The following is a 22,975-nucleotide window of genomic DNA, read 5'->3' as shown; positions in this document are numbered from 1 at the left end:
TTTAGGCGTTCGTTTCTTCATTCATGCTTTCACTTAACGTGTACTCATGCCAGGCTCTGTACGGAATCGACTGAGCCTCTGCCCATGCAATTCAGGGGCCTGGAGGGCACAGATAAAGAGGAGGAGAGCACAGTGTATAGGAGTCCAGAAGGTTGGCTGGGTAATTCAGGAAGACTTCCTGGAGGAGGAGACTGGGACGAATGGGGAGGTTTGGTGGGGGCTGAGATGGGGGAGATAGTGTCTAGATGCAGAGGCTAACTTTGTCTGGCACATGTGGCTTCTGGGAGGGCTGGATGGGGCTCATGGCAAGAGGTGAGTCCATGTTGGCTTCAGAGGTCGCTGTTCCTCCCTGTCCTCCTTCTTCTCCTCCCCCCTTCCCCCTTTGCCTGCATGCCTTCCTATTCCCTGATTAGTGCTTTGAGCCCTGTGTGACCCTGACAACCCATGTGTCTGTCTGCAGTGTCGGATGGAGTGCCGTGATGTGCCAGCAGAGACACTCTACGATGTCCTACATGACATTGAATACCGAAAGAAGTGGGACAGCAACGTCATTGAAACTTTCGACATTGCTCGCTTGACAGTCAACGCTGATGTGGGCTATTATTCCTGTGAGCAGATGCAAGCACGCCAATCCCAGCCCCCTGCACCTCTACCCAGGCCTCCAGCCCAGCCTCTTCCTGCCTGCTTCCCTCCTCACAGTCACTCCCGGGGCCAGGCTGCTCAGAGACCTGAGTGTAGAGGTGTAGGGCTGCCTTCCCTGAATCCTTGTCTGCTCCCAGACACTTGAGCATATAGAAACGTGTACTCACAAACACACATGCACTCCCATGTTCATGCACACACATTCCAGACAAACACACTTGCACAGAGTCATGTATAAAACCCACCGCCACATGCCACCTACCCACCCACCTACCCACACTTCATGGAGACGCAACAATACCATTGTTTTCTCCTACACTCACATTCACATACGCACACAGATCAGGCCAGCGAGGTAAGGGCTCTGTGAGGCGGTGAGGAGCAGGGGAAGCCAGATGCAGGAGAGGAGAGGGGCTGTTCTGGCTCCTTTCTAGCTCCAGAAATTAGGTCTGGTGGGTGGGGTCCCTGTTTAGATCAGGGGGAGCCGGCAGTTAACCAAGCATCCCTGTGTCTCTGGGCTTTGCCACCCCCTTTCAGGAAGGCAGGCCAGTGGTCTAGCTGAACTGTCCCTTGCCCTCCACAGGGAGGTGTCCAAAGCCTCTGAAGAATCGTGATGTCATCACCCTCCGTTCCTGGCTGCCCATGGGCACTGATTACATCATTATGAACTACTCAGTCAAACATCCTGTGAGTCAGCCTGCCTTCCCTGCTGGGTGGGCAGGGGAAGGTACCAGGTAGGGCTAGGCCAGCAGGCCTAGTCCAGGGAGAGACCCCTGGCTGCTACCAAGACTTTGCTGTGACTTCGGTCCAGACATGGAACCTCCTGTCCTTGTTTCCTACCTACACAGTGAGAATAATGGCTCCTGTCTCTCTGCTGGGGCTTTTAAGCAGATGAGTGTGGACCATCACTCTGGACAAGTGGGTGGGAGGGGCTGGCTGGGAAAAAGGGAACAGGAGTGAGAGGTAGGGTCCCCTGGCCCTCCCTGAGGCTGAGTGTCTTGATCTCCATGGCAGGCAGGACAGGCAAGTGCAGGCGGCCTGGGAAAGGATGAGTGTGTGCGTGTGTGTGTGTGTGTGTATGCACACACCCATGTGTGTGCTTATAAACCCTCACTCCAGACTGGGGTCTTTCTGGAGGGGAACAGAGGAAGTTTAGAGGGGTAATGATGACCTAGTCCGACTCCTCTCTTTCTTCTTACCCCAATATCAGGCCTGGCCTGGAGTGGATGCCAGGGCATGTGAACCAATTCTGTGTGTGCGTTTAGTACTCATAAAGACACCACCTTTTCCCACACCTTGAGTCTCACTTCCCTGTGCCTTCCATCCCCAGAAATACCCGCCTCGGAAAGACTTGGTCCGAGCTGTGTCCATCCAGACGGGCTACCTCATCCAGAGCACGGGGCCCAAGAGCTGCGTCATCACCTACCTGGCCCAGGTGGACCCCAAAGGTGAGGGCTTGGCCCTGGAATCCCATCATGGGACCCTTTCCTATACCATGGCGATGGGACTTGATCTAGTTGATCTACTGGGATCCAGAAGGGCCTCTGTTAAGAGGTGACTTGTATTTTGGGGCATCTGTACCCAAAATATTCTTTGAGCCGAAGTTTGAGACTTTATAGTGTTTTGAAAAGCAAGGATCAAGGTGGTAGTCACTGCCCCAAGACGAAGCTTACAGTTCTCTTCCCGGACTCCCACACCCCCATGCTCTGACTTGCTCCCCTCTCACTGGCTGCTCCCCCTCTGTCTTGTTGGCTTCTATCCTGGAGGTCTGGGTTTCCCCGGCCCCAGTCCTTTTTCCCTTGGGAGGGCTCAGCCACTCCCCAGGCTTCTGTGGCTAGGTAACCACATGTCTCTCTGCTGAGATCCAGGTCCCTGTGGCCATTGGCCTCCTCGATGTGTCCCTCAGGATGTCTCTTAGGACCTGAGGCTCAATGTGTCCAATGCTGAAATGTCTCCCTTCCTAACTTGTCCCTTTTCCTGAGTCTCTTCCCTCTAGTCACTCGTGCCCAAAACATGGTGGTTGTGGGGGGTCCCCTCTTGTCAACTCCCAAATCATTAATTATTATTGATTCTATCTCCTAAATAGCTCCTGAATCTGTCATTTCTTTCCACACTCAGCCACCCTGTCTGTCCATACAGATTTTTTCCAAAGGGCTTATTTCCTTGTGACTCTCTTCTGCTTAAAATCCTTTTGTGATTTTTCCATTGCCCTCACAGTAAAGTCTAAGCCCCCCTCCCCAGGTTTCCCAGTCCCTTCTCACAGCATACACCTTCCTACTTGTCTAAGCAACCCTTTCCCTCAGCCTAAAACACCTCTCTGCCCTTACTCATCCCTTCAGGGCTGCTTCACCTCCTCTCTCCCTGACACCCAGAGGAGCTGCTGGCTCCCTGCCCTGTGGGCCCATCCCCCTCTAGCAGAGCATTTGACACACTGTCGGGCTTCCCCAGACAGTGAATTCCTCTCTGGGTCCCCAGGGCTGGTCCAGGGTGGGTGTCCCTGAGTGACTGTGGAGTGAGTGAGGGGATGAATGAGTGGCTAGAGGAGGGGTAGGCTCTTGAGCATCTTTGCCTGGGTATCCCCCCAGCACCACCGAGGGCCCACTGGCCCAGGCCCAGAGCTCCCCAGCACCTCACTGAGTGAGTTTTTTGGGTGTCAGAGGCAGAGTAGACACTTGGGGATGAGGCGGGTGGAGAATCGGGCCATGGATTCCAAGTCAGGCCGGGCTGGAAGAGGTCATGCAGCAGCTTGGCTTCCTGTGCCAGGGGGCTTAGAAGGACAGGCAGAGCAGGGGATGAGCATCAGGGCCATTCAAGATAGTGGGACTGAGTATGAGAAAAGGGAGGTAAGTGTGAGTACAGGGGAGGCAGCAGACAGAAGCTTGATTGGCCAGGATTTTAACTCATGTGTGGCCTGTGATCACCCTGGACCCTGTGGTTTTCTTTCATGCAGCCCTTGGACTCAGCAGAGGGCAAAGGCAGTCGGGTGGTAGAGGTAGAGGGTGTAACAGAGTTGAGCCTGAGGACCTTGGTCTGAGGTGGAAAGAGGGAGTGAAGTCGATGAAGTCTTACAGGACTTGCCTCACTCTGCCCCCTCCCTATGGAGAAGAGAGTGTTCTCCTTGGAAACCCCAGGTTGGAGTAAGGGAGCTGGTGTGTGTGTTTGAGGGGGGGGCCCTGGATCCCTATGGCTGCTGCTTCCTTTTTCTTCTCACTACCCTTTCCTGCCCTCATAGGCTCCTTACCCAAATGGGTGGTGAATAAATCTTCTCAGTTCCTGGCTCCCAAGGTGAGTGACCTTGGGACCTGGCGGGTGTGGAGGTTGGGGGGACAGCGTTCTGCGACGCAGAGATGGAGTCCGGGAATGGGAGTCAGGGGGCGGGGCCAGGGCTGAGGGGCGGGGTTACGAAACCCGAGCTGGAGTCAGGATCCTGGGAACAGTGGTCTGAGCAGCTGGAGGGAGTGGGAGCCGACGTGGCGAAGGCCTAGTCCTGCTCCCAGCTCACCCCTTATCCCGCGGTACAACTGGTCCGCAGGCCATGAAGAAGATGTACAAGGCGTGCGTCAAATACCCTGAGTGGAAGCAGAAGCATCAACCACACTTCAAACCGTGGCTACACCCGGAGCAGAGCTCGTTGCCGAGCCTGGCGCTGTCGGAGCTGTCGGTGCAACATGCGGACTCGCTGGAGAACATCGACGAGAGCGCAGTGGCAGAGAGCCGGGAGGATCGCACAGGCAGCGCGGGCGGCGAGGGCAGCGATGACGACACTTCGCTCACCTGAGCGCTGCACGACGGCAGGGACCGCGATTTGACGGGGCGGAGCCCAGAGGCGGCGGGTCCTCCCCCGCTTTCTCCCCTCCCCCACCTCCTGCGCCTCCTGGGGACGCTGGGCTCGGGCCCAGGCTGGCGCTGCGGCCTGGCTGGACACAGCCTCAATAAACGATCCCACAGCCTCATGCGGCTCATCACTGTGCCTGCTTCCCACTTGCTCGGGGCACGGGCACCGCCCTCGGTCCCTTTGTTCTACAGTTCATTTTGTTAATTTTATTATTGATCACGGGCTTTTGCTCCTTTAGACATCCCCTTGTTTACCCATGTGAAGCGGGGGTGGTTGTCAACCCTCCTGTCCGTGGTGTATTCATTCTCTTTGTGTTCATTCATTAGTTTACTCTTCATTCATCCACCTGTCCTTGTTGTGTGTTCATCCTGCCATTCACTCAGCCTCTTAGGCTACCTTTCACTGCTCTTAAGAGAAGAAGCAGGTCTGGTCAGGGTCAGAGAATGGGGTTCTATTGTAAGACCTGCAGCCTAAGACTCCCTGGGTCCAACCTATGGACTGGGTGTCTGACACGTGCCCCTTGTGACAGGAGGGGCACAGGTCCTTGGCTCTCAGACCACAGGGCTGTAGGCCCAGAGCTTAGGTTGGGGCAGCAGTCTCTGGAGGAAGTTTGCGGGTTGAGGGGAATGTCATCAGACTCCAGTGTAGTGAAGGGACCAGGCCCTGTGAATAGAGTCCTTTCTACCTCAGGCCTGTGCTAACAGAAAAGGTGGGGTCTTCAACCCCTTGCTAAGATGCCAGTCCCCTGGTCCTGTGTTCCCCACAGCAACTTGGAAGTCTAGAGGGATGCCTGGGCCTCTCCTGTTCTCTGTAGCCCACAGGTGCCCTCTGCTGCCTGAGGGTCACCTCTGCTCTCAGGTCAGGAGGAGGGCCCTGTGCTGCACCCCTCTCCAGTGTTTTTGTACCCCATATGAATTTGGGGCCAGAAATTCTCCCCAAGGTCTGGCCCTGCACCCTCCCGGGAAACTACCTACCTTTGCCTTGTCAGGAAGACAGTTGGAGTCCACTTTTTCCTGGAAGGGCAGGGTGAATATCCAGTAGGGGTAGGCAGGAGATTCTGTAACTCACTAAGACTTGGCCGGTTTACCCAATACTGGCTTTGTAACTTTGGGCAAGCCCTGGAGCTTCTTTGGAGCCTCATTTCCTAATCTATAACCTGGGGTAATAGTTTTTACCTTCAGGCAGATTGAGATAGAAGAAGTAAGTTGCCCAGCCCGGGCTTGGCATGTAGTAGATGCTCAAAATAATGACACCCAATCTCAGCCCTGGACACAGGACCTGGGAATGCCTGTCAAACCCCAGACCCTCATCTGTTGTGTATGCCGGTAGGATGGGTGGAAATCTCCCATTCTCTAGGCCAGGGAAGCTGCCTGGCCGCCGGGATCTCAGGCTGCAGCCTTTAACTAAGGGATCCTTGGACACTCTGACTTGCATCTTCCCCACCACCCTACTCCTGAGAGATGTGGGCCCAGGGAGAGAAGTAGGATATTCTCGATGAATGAAGTGGGTAAGGACTTCCTGGAGGAAGAGATCAGGAATTTGGATTTTCCAGCTTCCCACTGCCCCTTACCGCTCTGGGGGTGGGGCGTTTTGTGACTTGTCCCTCCCAGGGAGAGGGGTGGCAGGAGGCGGAGAGGCTCAGGAGGAGATGGGAGACTCAGAGGGCGGGAGTGGTGGAGGCAGACCTCAGCTTCAGGAGACGTAGACGGATCTGTGAGCAGCGAGATGGACAGGGGAGACGCACAGATAAACGTGTCCGCAAGGCCGGGAACTCCAGGACCGTGACTGGGCGTGGCCGGGAAGGGGGCGGGTCCTTGCCCCCTTCCCCGCCCTCCCCTTGTCGGGGCGTCACGTGGGGCGGGCGGAAGCGCCCGGCGGGGTGGGCGCGCCCGGCCTGCGGCCGCGAGTTGACTACGACGGTGTCGTTGGTGGCACCGGGGCCCCGGCTACACGCGTGGAGTCTTGGATCAGAACAGGTCAGTGCGGCAGCCGGGGCCCCTCTGTCCGCCGCCCCTCGGCCAGGTGTGGCCCGGAGTTTCCCCATTCCGCGGAAGGGAACGCCGAGGCTGCGCGGCAACTCTGCGCGCGGCACCTACTTCCGCGGGAGTTTCTCTAGGTCACGTCTTCTGTTCTGACTGGCGGCGGGGATGGGGTCGCCTTCTGAGGATATGCGGTCGGATCAGAGACGGTAGGGAGAAGGGCGAACCGGCGGGAAAGGGGGCTTCCAGCCCTTAGCCCTTTGGCATGAAGCCTCCCAGGTTCCAGAGCTAACCCGCTTTCGGGTGCCTTGATTTTCTCATCTGTGAAATGAAGGGTCCCACTTCGTTGACTGCAGAGACCCTTACAAGTCTGCTGGTTCGTATGACCTTATGCATTGGACGGGGGGCTCTAGTGATCTTGGGCAGACGACTTCCGGTCTTTGCGCCCCAATTCCCCTCCAGTAAATGGGGGCATGGCCTCCCAAGAGCCCCTACCTGGCCCAGTTGCTGGAAAAAGAAGGAGGTGTGTGTTTTCACTGAACGGGGTCAAGCCGGGAGTGGGTTATTGGGACTGGAGGAAGCAAACTCAGAATGTGGCCTGAGGGTGTGGGGTGGGTGTCTGGTCCCAGATCTCCAGGGCTGATTTTTAGTGCTGGGGAGCTCTGGTTGGCATCTGGTATATGCACCGCACTCCCCCAAGGCTTCTGTCCCGGGGAGCCTGCTTTGATCCCCAGGCTTGGTTGGGGGAGCGCTAATAGGGTTGGACAGATGTATGGAGGTACTGAGGGAAGGATTTGGCTGTGCAGCAAGGTCCAGACAGAGACACCCAGAATACCTGTGCTTGGAGAGCAGTGTCTAGGCTGGGAGAGACCTCCCAGCAAGCTCATTACAGGGTAGAAGGAGCCCAGCAGAGTCAGAATACAGGTGCAGACAGGTACTGGGGTGGAATCAGACACTGAGACTCTTGGAGGCTCAGGGAGAAGGAGATGATTGAAATGGGCCTTGGCAGTTTAAGTGGTAATTCACAAGGATAAGAACCCTCAAAGGAGGGCAAAGCTTGTGCAAAGGCAGGAACTTGAGTGGTGTGTTTGAGGAATGACAAGGAGATGGAAGTGGCTGGAATGGGTGGCAGAGGTAGCTTGTGGAGAGAACCAGTCCCCCAGTCCCATGGTTGGGTGAGGATGGTCCAGACCCTGCCTTGCGGATCCCCTCTCCCCGTTTGCTGCTTGCTCACTGGAGTAGGGCAGGAGGGGATGTTCCCAGGCAAGAGTCCTAACCACTGTGAAGTGGAAGTGGACAGATTTCTCCCAGGCTTCGTTGGGGCATTCAGGCCTCCCCAGTCAACCCTAGCCTCACCCCCACCATCTCTTGGAATCCAGTCATGCCTTTCCACGTGTCAAGCCTCAGCTGTTTGTGCAGGTTGCTTGTCTTCCCCACTACCGCCTGCCCCTGCCCCCTCCTGCCCGGGGAGGTTTTCTCACCATCAAACCTCCTGGATCTCCTTGGAACTCTGTGAGAAAGGGGACTGCAGAGCCCAGGATAGACTGGGACCTGGGACAGTCCCTGTGCAGCCACCAAACTCTGTGTGACTCTGCAAGTTTCCAAACTTCTCCATTTCCCCATCTGCAGGGTTGAGTGATAAGACCTGGTCCCAGGCTCCAAAGAGAGAGACTGCTGGAGCAAGAGTTGAGCCTGTCTGAGTCTAAATCCACCCCCCACCTCCACCAAGGGTGTTTGGGAGAACACTCACTGACCCCCAAGGAGAACACTCACCCCCAGGGGGAACCTGGGGGGAAGGAGTCACTTCAGAGGGGTAAGGGGCCTCTGAGAGTCCAAGGGGCTAGGTGTGGACTAGCCCAGTACAAAGCCCCAGGAGAGAAGGGAGTCCCTTCCACTCTCCAGGGGCCCTCTCCCTTCCCCACCCCACTCTTCCTTTGGCTGAGCTCAAAGCCAGCCAGCTGATGCTCAAACAAGTGGCCTCTGTTCTTAGGATGGGGGAGGGGAGGCAGGCCCTGGGCTGCAGGCCCGTCTGTCCAGCACTGACCCTGGCCCCCCGCCCTTCACTCTGGATCTTAACCCTTGGGGACCTGGGGTGGGTACTGGGCTGCTTGCAGGCGGGTACCTCTTGCCCACCAACTGTCCCCTCCACCCCACTTTAGGGTTCCCAGGGTTCTGTTGCTGAAGGAGTGGGTGCAGTAGGACATGAATTGAAAATGGAGAAGGAAGGACGGAATGGAGGTGGGAAGGAGGCCATGGACAGTCAGGAATCACTTGGCCCAGAAGCTTTTTTCATAGATAAGGAGACTGAGGTCAGGGGCCAGAGATCAGACCAGGATCACACAGCAAGCCCTGGGCTGGGCTGGGGCGGGGCGGGAGGGGGGGTCCGAAGTGACCCAATTTCTCATCTGAGCCCTCTTGGGGAGAGAAAGGGGAAATGGAGAGAGCTCTACTTGATTTAAATACCTACTGTGTGCCTGACACCGCAAATTTGTAATTTTATTTAACTTATATCATTCCGTGAGACAAGGGTCATCTTCCAGTAACATAGGGGAAGAAGCAGCCTCAGAGAGAGCTGAGTAATAGCTTCAGTGAGAATGACCTTGGCAAATGCACGCAGCACCACAGTGAGCACTATTACATATGTTAACCGGTTTCGTCCTCCCAACAAGCCTAGAAGTCAAGTACCATTCTACAGATAAAGAAACTGAGGCACAGTGCGTTTAGATGACTTGCCCAAGATCACAGCAAATAAGTGGTAGAGGCAGGGTCAGGACCCAGGCGTTTGCCTCTTTTGATCTGATTTCCCCTCCCCCAGCCTGACATCACTCCTTGAGCTCACTCCTTGAGCTCCATCCAGGGTTCCTCTCAGTGAGGGGCTTTCTCCTGGGTAGTGGCCAACGTAGCCTCTAGCACAGAGTGTGACCCCAGCCAAGCAGACCTGGCCCTCCCTCAGGAGCAGAATCCAGTCCCTTGGGCCACCCCTGTCCCGCATCTCAGTCAGGCTGGACTCTTTTCCCCCGCCACAGCCCCGCTTGGCGGGGCATTTCTTGTTTCAGGAAGAGATTCTGCACCAAGGGTGTGAACAACTGGAGGATATGGGGAAGCCCTCAGAGATTCCCTACAAGTGTACTCCCAACAAAGTTCGGGGGCTCAACACCAATACCACAGCCCTGATCAGAGAAGACATCTTGTCCACTTAGACTCTCCCCCCACCCCACCCCACTCTCAGGCCCTCAGACCTGTAGATTCTACCCAGGGTTCTGGGGAGGACAGTCCCAGCCCCTGAAGGCAGATGACCCCAGGTTCAGGGAAGGCCAGAGGTTGAGGGAGCGAGGGCAGTGCATAGCTGGTCTTCCACGTGACCTTTCTGTGGAATTTCTCTCTGTCTCATCCTTTAGAACATAGTTCAGAAGGGGAAGAAAGATTCTGTCCCATAAACAGGATGTCTGTCCCAGACCATTGGGACAGTCAGAGTCTTTGGGAGGGGATGTGGAGTTAAGTGACCAATTCAATAACAAAATTATTTTTTGATAGTAATACTAGTAGCAGTAGCTACTGTTTCTTGGAAGCTTATTATGTTTCAATCACCATGCTAAACATTTTATGTAGTGATTTTATTTAATTCTCAGCAATAGTTTTATGGAATAGGCACTGTTCCCATTTTACAGATGAAGAAACTGAGGCCTTGAGAAGTTATGTAATTTTCCCGAGATCGTTTATTATATGAAGAGCTGGGCGTCTGAATTTCTGAAACTTCACAGTGAGAACCCTGAGCACTGGGAGATACTGCAGGCAGACAAGAGCCAAAGCCTGTCCTTCTCTGGAAACTCCTGGTTGGGGTGGCAGGAAGGGACTGGAGGGCCACCCGGGCAGGTTACTTTCCTGGTGATGTGCTGTGGGGATGGGATGCCAGCTTGCAGGCTGTACTGGGTGCCGTCAAGTTCTGACCCTCAGATGCCCAGCCCTAGGATGAAGGAACTCCTGCTCACTGCCCTTATCCTGTCCAGTTTGGACAGTGTTTCTCCTGTATAAACTGGACAGGAAAGGGCAGTGGTTGAATATAGTGGTTCTCCTTTTTACTGATGAGAAAACTGAGGTCAGTAGATGTTAAGTGACTTGCCTAGAATCTTTCAGCTGAGGAAAGGGAGAACTTGGACTCTGAGGCACTCTACCTCCCAGCCTGGTCAGGGCCTTCTGGACCTCTGAAGCTCTGAGCTTTCTTCAGGTACTGCTCACCTGCCTTTTCACAGAGTCCAAGTCTTCCTCTCTGACCAAACCAGTGTCAACTGAAAAAATAGTCACAACCTAGCAATTGAAGGTTCTGTTTTATTTCGTAGGAATTTTTAGGACTTCAGGCCTCAGATACAGCATCTCCAGTGACCCTGAGAAAACTATCCCCAGGAGGCTGGGGGAGGAGTCATGGAAGCTTGCTGCAAGGGGCAGGTAGTTTGAACATCAAAAGATTATTGTTAAAGAAAACCAGATATCTCAAATTAAGGAATTCAGCGCTTTTCTGTGTATGGGAACTTGCAAGGAAATACTCCATTTCAGACTGGAATGGATTCCTCTCAAGGTACCTGGGGCCTGGTACCTGCGAGTGTCAGACTAAATGAACAAACCTGGGGAACATGATTCCAGAGCTAAGAGGCCAAGAAGCAGAGACCAGCTGTGGTCAAGAGTGTGATGCCCATGGCCAGTGGGGTCCAGAGGAGGCTTCAGGACCTCCTTCGGGAGGGATCAGAGAACACACCTACCCCACCCTGGGAGGAGGATGTGGCAAAAATCTTCCTCCTCCTCATTGTTTTGAGGGCAAGGGGGAGGGAGGGGAGGACCCCGACTCTCACAGCCCGCCCCTCTGTCCCCATTTTCAGGGCCGGGAACTTGAGGTCACACCTGGAATCTCAGCTGCCCTAGCCCTGCCAGCTGCAGAGCCTAGCCCTGCCCTCCCTCCTTCTGACCAGCCCAGTGCTGGGGTGGGTCAGACCGAAGGACAGGGGAGCAGGAACCGGGCTGACTAAGTACCAGTGCAGATTGCCCCCTCCCCCAGGTGCCTGGGTCTCCTCTGCGGCCTTCCCTCCCCCCGCTGGGGGCACTGCTTTGCCTTTGGGCATCCCTTTCTCTCCTTCCCTCCCCTCCTTCTCTTTCCCACCGTAATGCTGGGCCAGGGCTCTGCCTATAATCAGGCCTAGAGTCAGGTCCTTGGCCGGTCTATCCCTGGCCTCTGGTTCAGTGAGAGACCTTTGGCTGGTCATGGACTCAACTTTCCTGGAACTTCAGGGAAGGAGCAAGAAGCAGCAGCACCGTTTTTTAAATATCTGTATTTATAGAAATACGCTAAGATAAATATAAGTTTTATGGCAACCCAAATATCTCCTGTTGATTTATGAATATGACCAATAGGAATTGCTATAGAACAGAAGAAAAGGTAAATCCTTAAAATACTCAATTCTAAAAAAAAAAAAGAAGCAGTACCTGGGACTTCCCAGGCTCCCAGGTTCAGACAGCTCAGGACAGAAACCAAACAGCACAGATGAGGGGTGGGGGTGGGCTTCTCCATTCTCGCACTCCCTCTCCCTACATTGGGCAGCTGGGATTTTAGGAGTCAGAGATTGTGGGCTTTGGGAATCAAGGGTTTTATGTGTTGGTGGTCCCCAGCTTCCAGTTTTCTTAGGTTGGAGAGTCCAAGAGTCTGCAGAGCCTCGAGATGGGCTGAGTGGATCCTGAGTTGAGGCTAAGTCCTGTGCCACACTTCTGCCAGCTGGTGCCAGACGGACAAAGCCTGGCAAGTTTCTCGGGCTGCCTGGGGTGGGGGTGGGGCAGGGGGGAGACAGTGGCCCAGCCACCTCCAGGCCCTGTGTGCCCTTTGTACCCACTGCTCCCAGCAGACACACACCTCTCAGAAAATCTGAGAACCAGGACCTGAAATGGACTAGGTGGTAGCTGAAGAGATAGCCATCTTAATGGGGGTGGGGAGAAGACAGACAGCGGCCAGGTCTCCTCTTCATTCCCTGGGGGTGGGTGGGGCTGTCCTCCTGGATACCGGACTAGGATTGAGAGAAGCCCAGCTCGGCTCACGGAGCAATGCCTGCGCAACACTACTGGCGCACCAGGCCCTTTCAGGATGTGTGGAATGTGGCTCAGCAGGGCCAGGTCCAGCTCTGAAAGGGCTCTGGTGGGATGGGGGACAGAGCCATGGGCCCGGGAGGCCTTGAGCCTCCTCAGAAGACAGGGAGACTGGGCCTTGGCTGAGAGCCTTCAGGTAATTCACAGTGCCTCCCCCATCTCCTCCCAGTGCCCATGTAGGCCTGTGGTCACAGCAGTTGCCCTCAAAGAGACCTGGGCATGGAGGCAGGAGCTGCCCCATGGGGTGGAGAGCTGTTCCCTCCCCGTGAGGGAAGCGCAAGACTTCCTGGCTGGGTGAGCCCCTTTCTGCTGCGTGTTCCTGTGTGCGCATGGGTGTATTCTCAGACCCAGATTCTTGCTTGGAGGACCCGTGCTTTTGCCTTTGCCTGGGTGCCGTCAGCATTCCATGTCCCTGGCTCTGCACTCCTTGATGTGTGAGCTGGGTGAGCCTTTTGCCCATTTGAATGGGGACCTTCACCCAGTCAGGCCCTGTGTGGTTCTGAGTTTCCAGAGGCTCTAGCATGTTAGGGAGACAGGGCCTCCCCAAGGGGCAGGCTGGGGACTGAGCTTTGCCAGAGGACAGTAAGACAGCTTTGGGCTGGAATCTCCTGCTTGGTAAAGGGGTCCTGGAGGCCCAACTCAGTTCCTGCCTTTTCCCTCAATTCAGTTCAGTTCAGTTCAGTCGCTCAGTCATGTCCGACTCTCTGCGACCCCATGGACTGCAGCATGCCAGGCCTCCCTGTCCATCACCAACTCCTGGAGTTGACTCAAACTCATGTCCATTAAGTCAGTGATGCTTTCCCCTCAGATTGGGGCTGTTCCTCCTGCTGTCTCCTTCTTGCTGTAAAGACGGATAGCTGAGTCTAGGGAGGCCAGGGATGCAGGGAGTGTCTAATGGTTCTAGGGGCTCTGTTCCAGGACGTGAACCCAAACACTCATCTGCCTCTACTGCCTGTGACTTGAAAATCCACATTTCTTAGTGTGAGACTGGCCCAGCCACTTGGAGATGGGGGGTTCCTCCAGTGTCCCTGAGGTCACCTCCCCCTGATACTTCTTTCCCTGGGAATAGTTCTTTCCAGTTCAGGCTGGGTGGTCTGGGTCCTGTCCTGACTTGTGTGGCCCTGGTTAGGTTCTTGTTCCTTTCTGGGGCTGACTTTCCCCTTCTTGAGATGGGGAGGATTGGGTTAGGAGGTTCCTAAATGCCTCAGGAGCAGGTGCCTGGGGATGTGGGGCCAGGAAAAGACAGGGCTGGGATCTGACAGGCAGGAGCTGGAGCTGTAACTGGTGGGTGTGAGCAGAATGGGAGGCCAGGTTCTAACCACTGATAGCAGTGTGACCTTGGGCACATCATCACTTGCCTGGGTTCTTAGCTCTCTACTTGTAAAATCAGGAGATTTCATTCAAGCAGTAGATATTCACTGTCTGCCAACCTTAGGCTGGTAGCTGAGGACGCAGGGAAATCAGACCCTGGTTCTGCCTTCAGGGGGCACCCAGCCAAAGCTGGGGCTCGAGTGTGTGTGTATATGTGACACAATGGTAGTGACATCTCAGTGTGACCCAGGCTGTGACCATGGGAGTCGGAAACTGCTGCCTGGAGAAGGTGACACTTGAAGGGCGATGTAGAGGGAACATGATGAGCGAAGTCCTGGATGTTTAGTGTCCAGCGGGGAGAGTGGAGGGAATGAACTGGAAGGGAGGAGTAAGGGGTGGGAGCCAGAGGGTGGGGACCCTTTAAGCCTCACTGGGAAATGGGGAGCCATGAAAGTGGAAGGCCGGCAAGAGAGGCAGGTGTTGAGCTGAGACTTCTGGAAGTCTAGGGCAGTTCAGACTTGCTCCAGGGAACCGTCAGTGGTGTCTGAGAGTCAGGACTTCCCCTGTGTGGCTAAGGGCCCCTCAGCAGTGTTTTTCTGGCCGGCCCAGTAGGAAGTGGCTGGAGCAACCTCAAAGGTGCAGAGAAGCGGCAGGCCCAGCCACGGAGGGTGCCAAGGCATCTCAGAGTTAAATCTTTCACTCCTTGAGCTCCGGACTCGAACCTTGAACCTTGACACCTGCCTCCTCCAGCCATCCCTTACCCTACCCATGTCACGGGCTCCTGCCCCTAGTTCCTGACCAGGGTAAGTCAGGCCTCTGTAGATGTCCGTTCATCCACCACCCCCCTCCACCCCCGCCCCGGGCCGGACACTTGTAACCACTGGGGATAGAGCCATGAATGAGACAGTGCTTCATCCTCCAGATGAGGAGACTAACAGATGAACAAATAAATATGTAATCCAGTGTCTGCTGGAAAAAGCCTGAGAGTGAGTTGCACCGGTATCTGGAAGAGCATTCCAGGCAGAGGGAGCTCCAGGGCCCAGCCCTGAGGCGTGAGCACTCGCAGTAGGTGGGGATCATATCGAGGCACGGGCAGAGCATGCAGGCCTGGCGGACCTTGTGCTGACTTTGACTTTTACTCTGAGGGACGTGGGAGATCGTTGGGGAGAGAGAACTGGTAGGCTGGGCTCTGTTTTGAAGGCTTGCATTTATTCCCACAAGCCCAGTATACAGATGGTGAAGCCAAGACTCAGAGAAGTTAAGTGAATTCCCAAGTCTCAGCAGTAGAACCCGTGGCCACCTGCCTGCCTGCGGCCCCGTGCACCCTGCAGCCCTTCATGGCTCCCTGTTGTCTGGACAGTCAGGCTGAGTGTCTCAGTGGCCTTCAAGGCCCTTCTCAGCCTGCACTCAGCCTGCCTCCCCTCTCCCCCCTGGCCTCCTTGCTCCTGATCTCCACACGCTCCCCTCTGTGGACTTGGAGTGGAAGGAGGGGCTCCAGTGTGATGTTGGGCAAGTTGCTTAACCTCTCTGAGACTCAGTTTCTTCCTCGTCTGTAAAGTTGGGCTGAAACCATCCACTTTCTAGATTGTTGTGAAAATTATATGAAGCTATCCATGTAGCAGGGTTGGCCCAGCGCCTGCTAGGTGGGAAGCACTCCATAACTATGGCCTTTCTTCTTTTTAGGCAGGGCTGGCCGGGTCGGATAAGTGGGTTAGAATGTTCCCTGTGAGTGAGAGAGGAGAGTTTTTCCTTCCTCTTATCTGACTGTAGAGTGGGGGGCAGCTGAGGTCCCACAACAGACTGGAGACCAGAGCCCGTGGCGCTGGTCCCCTCCCCCCGCACCCCTCTCTCCCTTCCAGCCCCTGCCCTGCCCATCTGGTCACCTCCATGCACCGAAACAGGAGCTTCCTCTTTTCAGGTGCCAGCAGCAAGGGGCCTGCTGATCACCTGGCTTGTCACTTCCAGGGACCCACCTAGGGAGAGGACAGGCTCAGGTCCCTGTTCTCCTGGGAGGTTTCTTCTGGGTACAGAGGAGCCCCAGGCTCTCCTCCTGGGTGGCAGGCGTGTTAGGTACCTGGTCGCCTCAGAAGGGATGGAGTCAAGCTGCCATCCCCGCTGCCCCTACACCCTGTGTCAAGCCAGGCTGTCCTCGGTCCCTCTGGTGTGAAGTGAGGGTCTGACTGACCTGTCTGCTTCTGACCACTGCTGCTGCTTGGGAGCCCTTCGTCAGCTGTGTGCACTCCCATCCTCCTTGTGGTCAGCTCTGTTTCTTCCTGTTTCTGCCTCATTTGCAGTGTTAAGAGCCCCCCCAACTCCCTCATGGGGGGCAGTGGTCACAGAGGAGGATGGTCCTGGAGTCTTGCTGTGGTATACCTCAGCACCTTTGGTGGGGGTGGGCTTCCTGTCCTGCCTAGGGCGTTCCCAGCCCAGGAGGGTGTGTCTGTGACTGAGGCGCCAGGGGGCCAGGCCAGAGCCCATGCTTTCCTGATGAGAGGGCCCCGGGTCTCTCCAGGTTCAGTGCGGCTGCCTGGGCTACCCTTCAAGGCAAGAAGGGTGGGACCTGAAGAGTGAAGGGTTGGGGGTCTAGGGAAGGTGGATGGACGTAGCTCAGGGCTGTGGGGTTTGGGTTTGGAGGAGCTCTGTCTTGAAGGAGGGTGGTTAGAGGAGCAGGTGGAGGATGCTCTGATTAAAAGTAGCAGAATGGCAGGAGGCAGGGAGGAGGGCCCAGGGATCAGGTCGGGTGGGGAGGGGTAGATGGAGAAGAGGGGTGAGTTAGAAACATGGCGATGGGGAGACGGGGGAACAGGAGGGAGTGGTCTAGGGTGATCCGTTTGGGGGACGGGTACTGGTAGGGGCAAGGAAGCTAGTATGTCATAGACATTTTTTTAAATTGAATTATAGTTGATGTACAGTGAATGTTAGGTTAATTTCTGCTGTACAGCAAAGTGATTCAGTTATACAGTACATATATGTTCCTGTTTCTATTCTTTTTCATTATGGTTTATCACAGGATATTAAATACAGTCCCCTGTGCTGTACAGTAGAATCTTATTGTTTGTCTGTCATGGACTTATGATAAGGGCTGAAAACCAAGCCTTTTAACTTTCCACTTCGTTTACTCTGAGTGAGGTACTTCAGACATTCACACTTCGTCCTCTCTAGAGTGGAGAGGGGCTTGGGCATAAGAGTGGGAAGGTTTGGGGGAATGTGGGTGAGGGGCAGTGATAGGGTGGGGTCAGATGCTGTCTAGAGGCAAACCACAGGAACCCTGGAGTCTCCTGTTCATAATGGACTCAGTTCGCTTCGCATTTGAAGGTCCTTGGGCTTCAGCCCTGTGATTGGCCTCTGGACCTCTGGTTGGTGGCCGGCAGTGGAGGGGGGAGGTTGTTTTTTGATGAACTGTGTCTGAGAACTTTGGGAGGATAAGACAGTGAGGGAGGAGGTAAGCGTTGCAGCTAAGTTTTGCATCTTCCAGTCCAGATGGCCCAGGAAATCAGTTTCGTTTACTATTGTTCTCTTGTTATTCTATGCGTATTATATTTAAAATAAAAAAGCTACTTTATAATGATGGTTTTAGGGGAGAAACTGGGACAAGCTCAATTCTAATAGACTGAAAATACTTTTATCATTTTTTATTCTAATTATGAAAGTGATAATGCAACTGTGAAAACTTTAAGCAGTCCAGACGTGGAGGCTGTAGAAAGTGATTAATCTTTCAAGATTGGGGTAGGAGTTAGGAGTAGGTCTGAAATCTAGGTCGGGGAAGTTCACTGTCCCTTAAATGTCCATCGATCATTAATAAAACTAGTTTTATATTTATTAGGGTGATGCTGAAGGGACTGCCCTAAGGAGGTTGTTAAAATATCCTGCCTCTCACCTGGTCCGCTGAGTTCAGCTGTACATGCTGTGCACTGCCCAGGGGTGCCTGGCTGGGGGATGGCTGGGAGAGGGGGACTGAAACTCAGCCTGTCCTCTTTGCTGAGCTGCGTGCCCTGCTATGGGGCTCTTTTAGCAAGGGGTATTTTGTTTAATTTGCTCAACGGCCTCACTTGCTTTCCCCAGGAGAGGGGAGTGGGTGGGTTTGCTGTGGGGTAGAGAATGCAGTGTGTCTGGGGTTCCTCTAGAAGGAGATCCAGGAGGCAGTGGAATATCCAGTCTGGAGCCCTGTTGGGGGACATGGCTGGAGGCAGGGTGCGGGAGTCATTGGTATCTGGGGAACAGAGAATTCCAGGGCGCTGAAGGTGTCTAGACTAGAGTCTGACTCCAGGGCCAGCACCAAGGACCCTTCTGGACAGCCCAGCCAAGGCCTTGGGGCTCAGAACAGGAAGTGTCTATCTCAGCAGCAGAGGAGTGAGCAGATGCCGAGTGAGTGTGGCCTCTAGTACACACATGTGTCACGGTCATCTGGGTGACAGCTCTGTTCTGTGGAAGGGGAAGCTGAGGCTCAGAATGTGACGTGACTTGCCCAGGGCTTCAGGTGAAAAGTGATGGAGCCAGAACCGGAACCTGATCTTTCCTGGCATCCTGGGAGGATGGGTTCTGGGCTAGTGCTGGTGGCCCCCAGCTCCCCACCAGGTAGATGGCCGAGGCAAGCCCTGGGGCCTGGACTCAGTCTGTCCTCACTTCCCTATGGGCTACACCTTGTCAGCTGCCATCATTCCTGGGACCCCGGAGGACAGGCTACATCAAAGACAGGATGGGGGCAGAAATATAGTGGGCAGGTGAAGGGGCAGAGATCTGGGGCTGCAGTTGGGGTAGGAGGCCCCAGCATGCCTCCTTGGAGCACATGTGGCCATCAGTCCCTGAGAAACAGAAAATAGGCTTCTTAGTTCAGGGGTTCGTCAGCTGCCTGCCTGAGCACTGCACCTGCTGCCTTGCATGGCAGGGCCCGAGAGAGCTGGCAGAGATCTGCAGAGGGCGGGGGCCACTTCTGCATGCTCTGGGCTGGGAAGCCAGCCCCCACCTAGTTCCTCATATCTGAGGGAAGTGTCTCCGAGTCCTCTTGTCTATGTCAGCGGAACCCTGAGAACAGCCAGGAGGGGAGCAGCTGAGGGTGACCCTGCCCACAGGTATGACCTGGTGCTTGGACTGGGGGCAAGGGCCGTGGGCAGCGTGGGGCTCTGGGCAGTTGTCCACAGTCCGACTGTTGGTAGTGAGTGTGGGGACTGAAGGCTGTGTGTGTGGTGGGGTCAGGTCAGCCATGTGGCTGCTAGGTGGGGTGGAAGGTGTGTGTTCCTGGAGGCTGTGTGAGGTGTGCAGTTTGTGGTATGGGTGGGCTGTGGTTAGTAGACCTGGGCCTAGCTGGATGTGTACTGCCTTTAGTTCCTGTGTGGAGGGCCTGAGGGCTTTCCTGAGGTCTGGGCGCTGGGGTTCCTGCCCAGCCTGCCTTGGGTGGGGTGCTGTGAGGGGGAGGAGGGGTTGAGGGGTGGAGAGATACAGGCCCCAGGTCTGAAGCTGTAGGTCTGCCTTCCTCCCCTTCCACTCCCCCCACCGTTGCGCCTGCTCTTGAATCTGAAGCACAGCTCTGTGCGGGGGGGCCTTTGAAAATACAGTTGGGGAAGGGTCCTCGCTGAGAGGACTCCAGAACTGAGTGGGGAAGGAGTTAAGATCAGCACAGCCTCCAGATCCAGGCCTGACTCATTCATACAAATCAGAATGCAGAGGATGCTCACACCCACAAGGGCCGCCAAGGGCAGATCCCTCAACCTCCCGGGTGTCCTTTTGTGTCCCGTGTTCCCACCCCAGTGAGCTCTCCCCATCTCTGCATCTGCCAGGTCCTTTCCCCAGGACCCTGCACACTGAGTTCCCTTGGCTTAGAAGTGCAGCCTCCTGCTTATCCTTCAAGGGCCAGCTCACTGGTACCCCCTGGAAGCTTCTCTGCCTCCACCAGACAGACAGTCACATCCTCTGAAGGCCCCCTCTTGGCTCTACAAGTGACCCAGCACCTCACACAGCCTCCATTGAAATGGGATAAAAATCCCAAGCTTGGGACTTTTTTATGGGGATGATTCAGGTGAAGGTGGAAATCTGTCGGGGGCTGGACATGCGACAGGTATTGAGGAAACCAAGGAAGTGGGAATGTGCTTGTTCTTAGCTGAGGCTCAGGGCTGCCTTCCTGCTGGACTGGCAGTGTTGGGGTCCTCAGTCAGGAGTGGGCAGAGATGCTTGAGAGAGATACTGGGCTGGGACAGAAGTGGGCAATGAGATTTAAACTCTGCCCTTGGGGTTGGAATGGTAGTTAAAGGACAGAAGTATAAAAGCTTTGGCTCCAGCAAGAGGGACTCAGGCTAGCCCTGAAGGACTAGTTGGCATGGGTTAGAGACCCCAAACGACCCTTACTTACTCCTGGACTAAGTAAGTGTCCTTGTGAGCCCAGTCAGGTCCTGGGCTCTCCTGTGGAGGGCAGGGGGAACAAAAAGGTGCAGGCTCTCAGGCCAGGTTGGAGGTTGGGTAGAGATGGACGCCCCCCTCACAAATGAAACAGCTAGGAACCGAGCAGGAGCAGCACTGAGCTGCATGACTCAGCGTCTGAGGCTTAGGAGCCCAAGGGGGCAGTCAGGGAGGACTTTCTGGAGGAGGCAGCCAAGTCAGCACCAGTAGGTGGGAGGATGTGGTTCATTTGCTCATTGTCAGCAGACCATCTGGGGGCTTCCATGTGTTAAGCTGGTGCCAAAAATGAAACGGAGGGAGTAGTGGGCCAACTGAGCCTGGTTGGGGCTTGGGGCACATCTTGACAACTTGAGTAAGTCACTTCCTCCCTGTGGGTGTTTGTTTCTTCATCTGTAAACGGCAGGGCTGGAGCGGGTCGAAGGATGGTCCGCAGAGGTGTACTTGAGGACACTGGGAACTGTGGAACGGGTTTTGAGCAGGAGTGGGACCCAGGTTGGCCCAGCAGAGTTGCTGGAGGGAGCCAGGGTAACAGCAGGAGCAGGGTGGGCTGGTGAGATGTTGAAGCCTGAGCTGGGCCCTTGGGGTGTTGGGGAGGGGAACCCCCAAACTTGTGGCTAGGCTGTCGCAACAGGATGACACTCTCCTCTGCTGGTCCCTGCTTCCCTGCAGTGGAAATTCAGTGATGTGTCATAGCAGGGGAAGGGCTTAAACTTCCAGACTCCAGACCAGAATTAGGGTGGAGCAAGTGAGGCAGAATAAGTGAGTGCAAAATATAAGGGGGAGCGGGAGACCAAAAAGCTCAAAGTAATCCAGGTAAATATTTTTCAGTAATGTTTTTTAAAAAGTAAAAATTAATGAAAAAATCCAAGGAAAGCAAAATATCCAAAATTTAAATAAAGAGGTTTAGTATTGCAGAGTTTTTTCTTTGTCTTAGGCCCTAGCATGGTTCAGCAGCGCACTGCTCCAAACTTCTTTTTTTAAAGGGCTGCTTCCTCCATGAAGCCTTCCCCGACCCCAGCCTGGTGAGGGCCCTGTGGGCTGTTTTTTGCTGGCTGGGTAGTATCTGATGCCATCAAGCCTGAGATTCCTGAAGGGTGGGTTGAGGTTGGTCTGGCTCATGCTTTTAATGCCTTGAATGAGGTTGTCCTAGAGGTGTGTCAGTGCGGAGTCCCTGAGTCTGACCTTGGCCTGAAGCCCTTAGTGTAGGAATAGGAACTTGAGAGAGGCCCTGGAGAGGGCTGGGCCCTTCTCAGGGACAGAGAGGTAGTTTCCTGTTTCCCAGCCCTGGTCATTCCAGTAGCCTGGTTGGGCTGTGATGCATCAATCCATGTTGAATCCTGAGAACCGTGCCTGACCTGCAGCAGCTGCTCAGTTAGAGCTTGCTGTCGTTTTTGAAAGGTGGTATGTAGAGTGGTTAAGAGTCTGGAGCTGCACCGTCCGGTAGCAATGTGATGCAAGCCACAGATGCAATTTGAAATTTTCTAGTAGCCACATTAAGAATAAACAGGTGAAATTAAATTTAATACCATAGTTAATCCAAATATCCAAAGTGCTATAATTTCATTATGTAATAAAAAGTTATTAAGATATTTTATATTCTTGTTTTTTTTTACTAAGTCTTCAGAATCCAGTGTGTGTCGTATAGAGCATACTTCACTATATGGTCACATCTGGAGTTTCAGTACCCGTATGTGGCTTCGAGAAGTTATTGTATTGCAGGTCTAGACTATATTTAAATCGCCCCTTCCCAGCTGTGTGACTTTGGGCAAGTTACTTAACCTCTCTGTGCCTCAGTTGCTTCATCTTAAATTGTGAGGTATGTACCTCATAGCGTTGCTGTGAGAATTAAACAAGTTAATAAAAAGTGCTTTAGGTGTCTGGTGTATATTGATAGTAAAGACTATTTGCTGTTGCTATTTAGTTGCTCAGTCGTGTCCAACTCTTTGCAACTCCACGGTCTGTAGCCTGCCAGGCTCCTCTGTCCATGAGATTATCCAGGCAAGAATACTGGAGCAGGTTGCTGTTTCCTTCTCTAGAGAATCTTTCTGACTCAGGGATCAAACCTGCATCTCCTGCTTGGCAGGTGGATTCTTTACCACCGAGCCACCTGGGAAACCTAAAGACTACATTGTCTTATTAAATTCTTTTTTTAAAAAAACCATCATTTGAGTAGTACTGCGGTTTTTTTTTTTTTAACTCTCTATGAAGTACTAATTACTTAAGATTTATTTTAAAATATTCACTTTTAAAACCTGTACCCCTAAAGTCACCCTGCAGAGACCAGCAGTTTGCGATTGACCCTGCGCTAGTGGCAGGAAGCGTGGCTCTGCCCAAGACCTGCCCCTTCCACCCACCCTCCCGAGTAGAGCCCCGGCCTCCTGGCCTTGCTGGTGGCCTGCCCGTGGGGATGGCCACTTCTTTCTCCTGCCTGGAAACACCTTCTTTTGGTCCCCATGCACATTTACGAGCAGGGCCCCTGGGGTCTCGTGGCCCTGCCTCTCCCCTACCCCCCGCCGCCCACCCCGCCCCCGGCTCCCAGGCTTAGTGAGGACCCTGACTCCGCGGATCTCCCCAGGGTCCCCTTCTCTTTCTGGCAGGCTCTGCACTGTGGGGGCCCTGCCTCAGTCATGGAGCTGCATCTCCCACTTCCCCATGTCTTCCTGGGGGGCAGTCCAGCCTCCTGGCCAGGCCACTG

At 54.5% G+C, this 22,975-nt stretch overlaps 2 protein-coding genes across 10 annotated transcripts in view; both read left to right on the top strand.

Annotated features, from left to right (window-relative positions):
* STARD10 (StAR related lipid transfer domain containing 10) overlaps nt 1-4,595 on the top strand; it is a 49,152-nt gene extending 44,557 nt beyond the window's left edge. For all 6 annotated transcript variants that reach the window (XM_055423615.2, XM_055423613.2, XM_088843176.1 and 3 more), the window contains 5 exons: nt 461-608; nt 1,226-1,329; nt 1,973-2,090; nt 3,875-3,927; nt 4,175-4,595. In XM_055423615.2, coding sequence (XP_055279590.1) covers nt 461-608; nt 1,226-1,329; nt 1,973-2,090; nt 3,875-3,927; nt 4,175-4,420 — 669 coding nt within the window. In that variant the 3' untranslated portion in view covers nt 4,421-4,595. The remainder of the gene's footprint in view (nt 1-460; nt 609-1,225; nt 1,330-1,972; nt 2,091-3,874; nt 3,928-4,174) is intronic.
* A 1,723-nt stretch (nt 4,596-6,318) lies between these two features.
* ARAP1 (ArfGAP with RhoGAP domain, ankyrin repeat and PH domain 1) overlaps nt 6,319-22,975 on the top strand; it is a 63,070-nt gene continuing 46,413 nt past the window's right edge. Inside the window, exon 1 of one of the 4 annotated variants that reach the window (XM_055423603.2) lies at nt 6,319-6,453. The gene's annotated coding sequence lies outside the window, so the exon portion shown is untranslated. Of the gene's footprint in view, nt 6,454-6,644; nt 6,666-18,890; nt 18,960-22,975 lie in introns of those variants that run through there. The other 3 variants (XM_055423605.2, XM_055423607.2, XM_055423604.2) reach the window with 3 other exon arrangements.

This window comes from Moschus berezovskii, chromosome 14, assembly GCF_049115385.1.
Source record: "Moschus berezovskii isolate FMDL1 chromosome 14, NW_MosBer_1.0, whole genome shotgun sequence".
Taxonomy (NCBI): domain Eukaryota; kingdom Metazoa; phylum Chordata; class Mammalia; order Artiodactyla; family Moschidae; genus Moschus; species Moschus berezovskii.
Note: the sequence above shows the minus strand (reverse complement) of the source record. Positions and strands in the feature narration are given on the sequence as shown.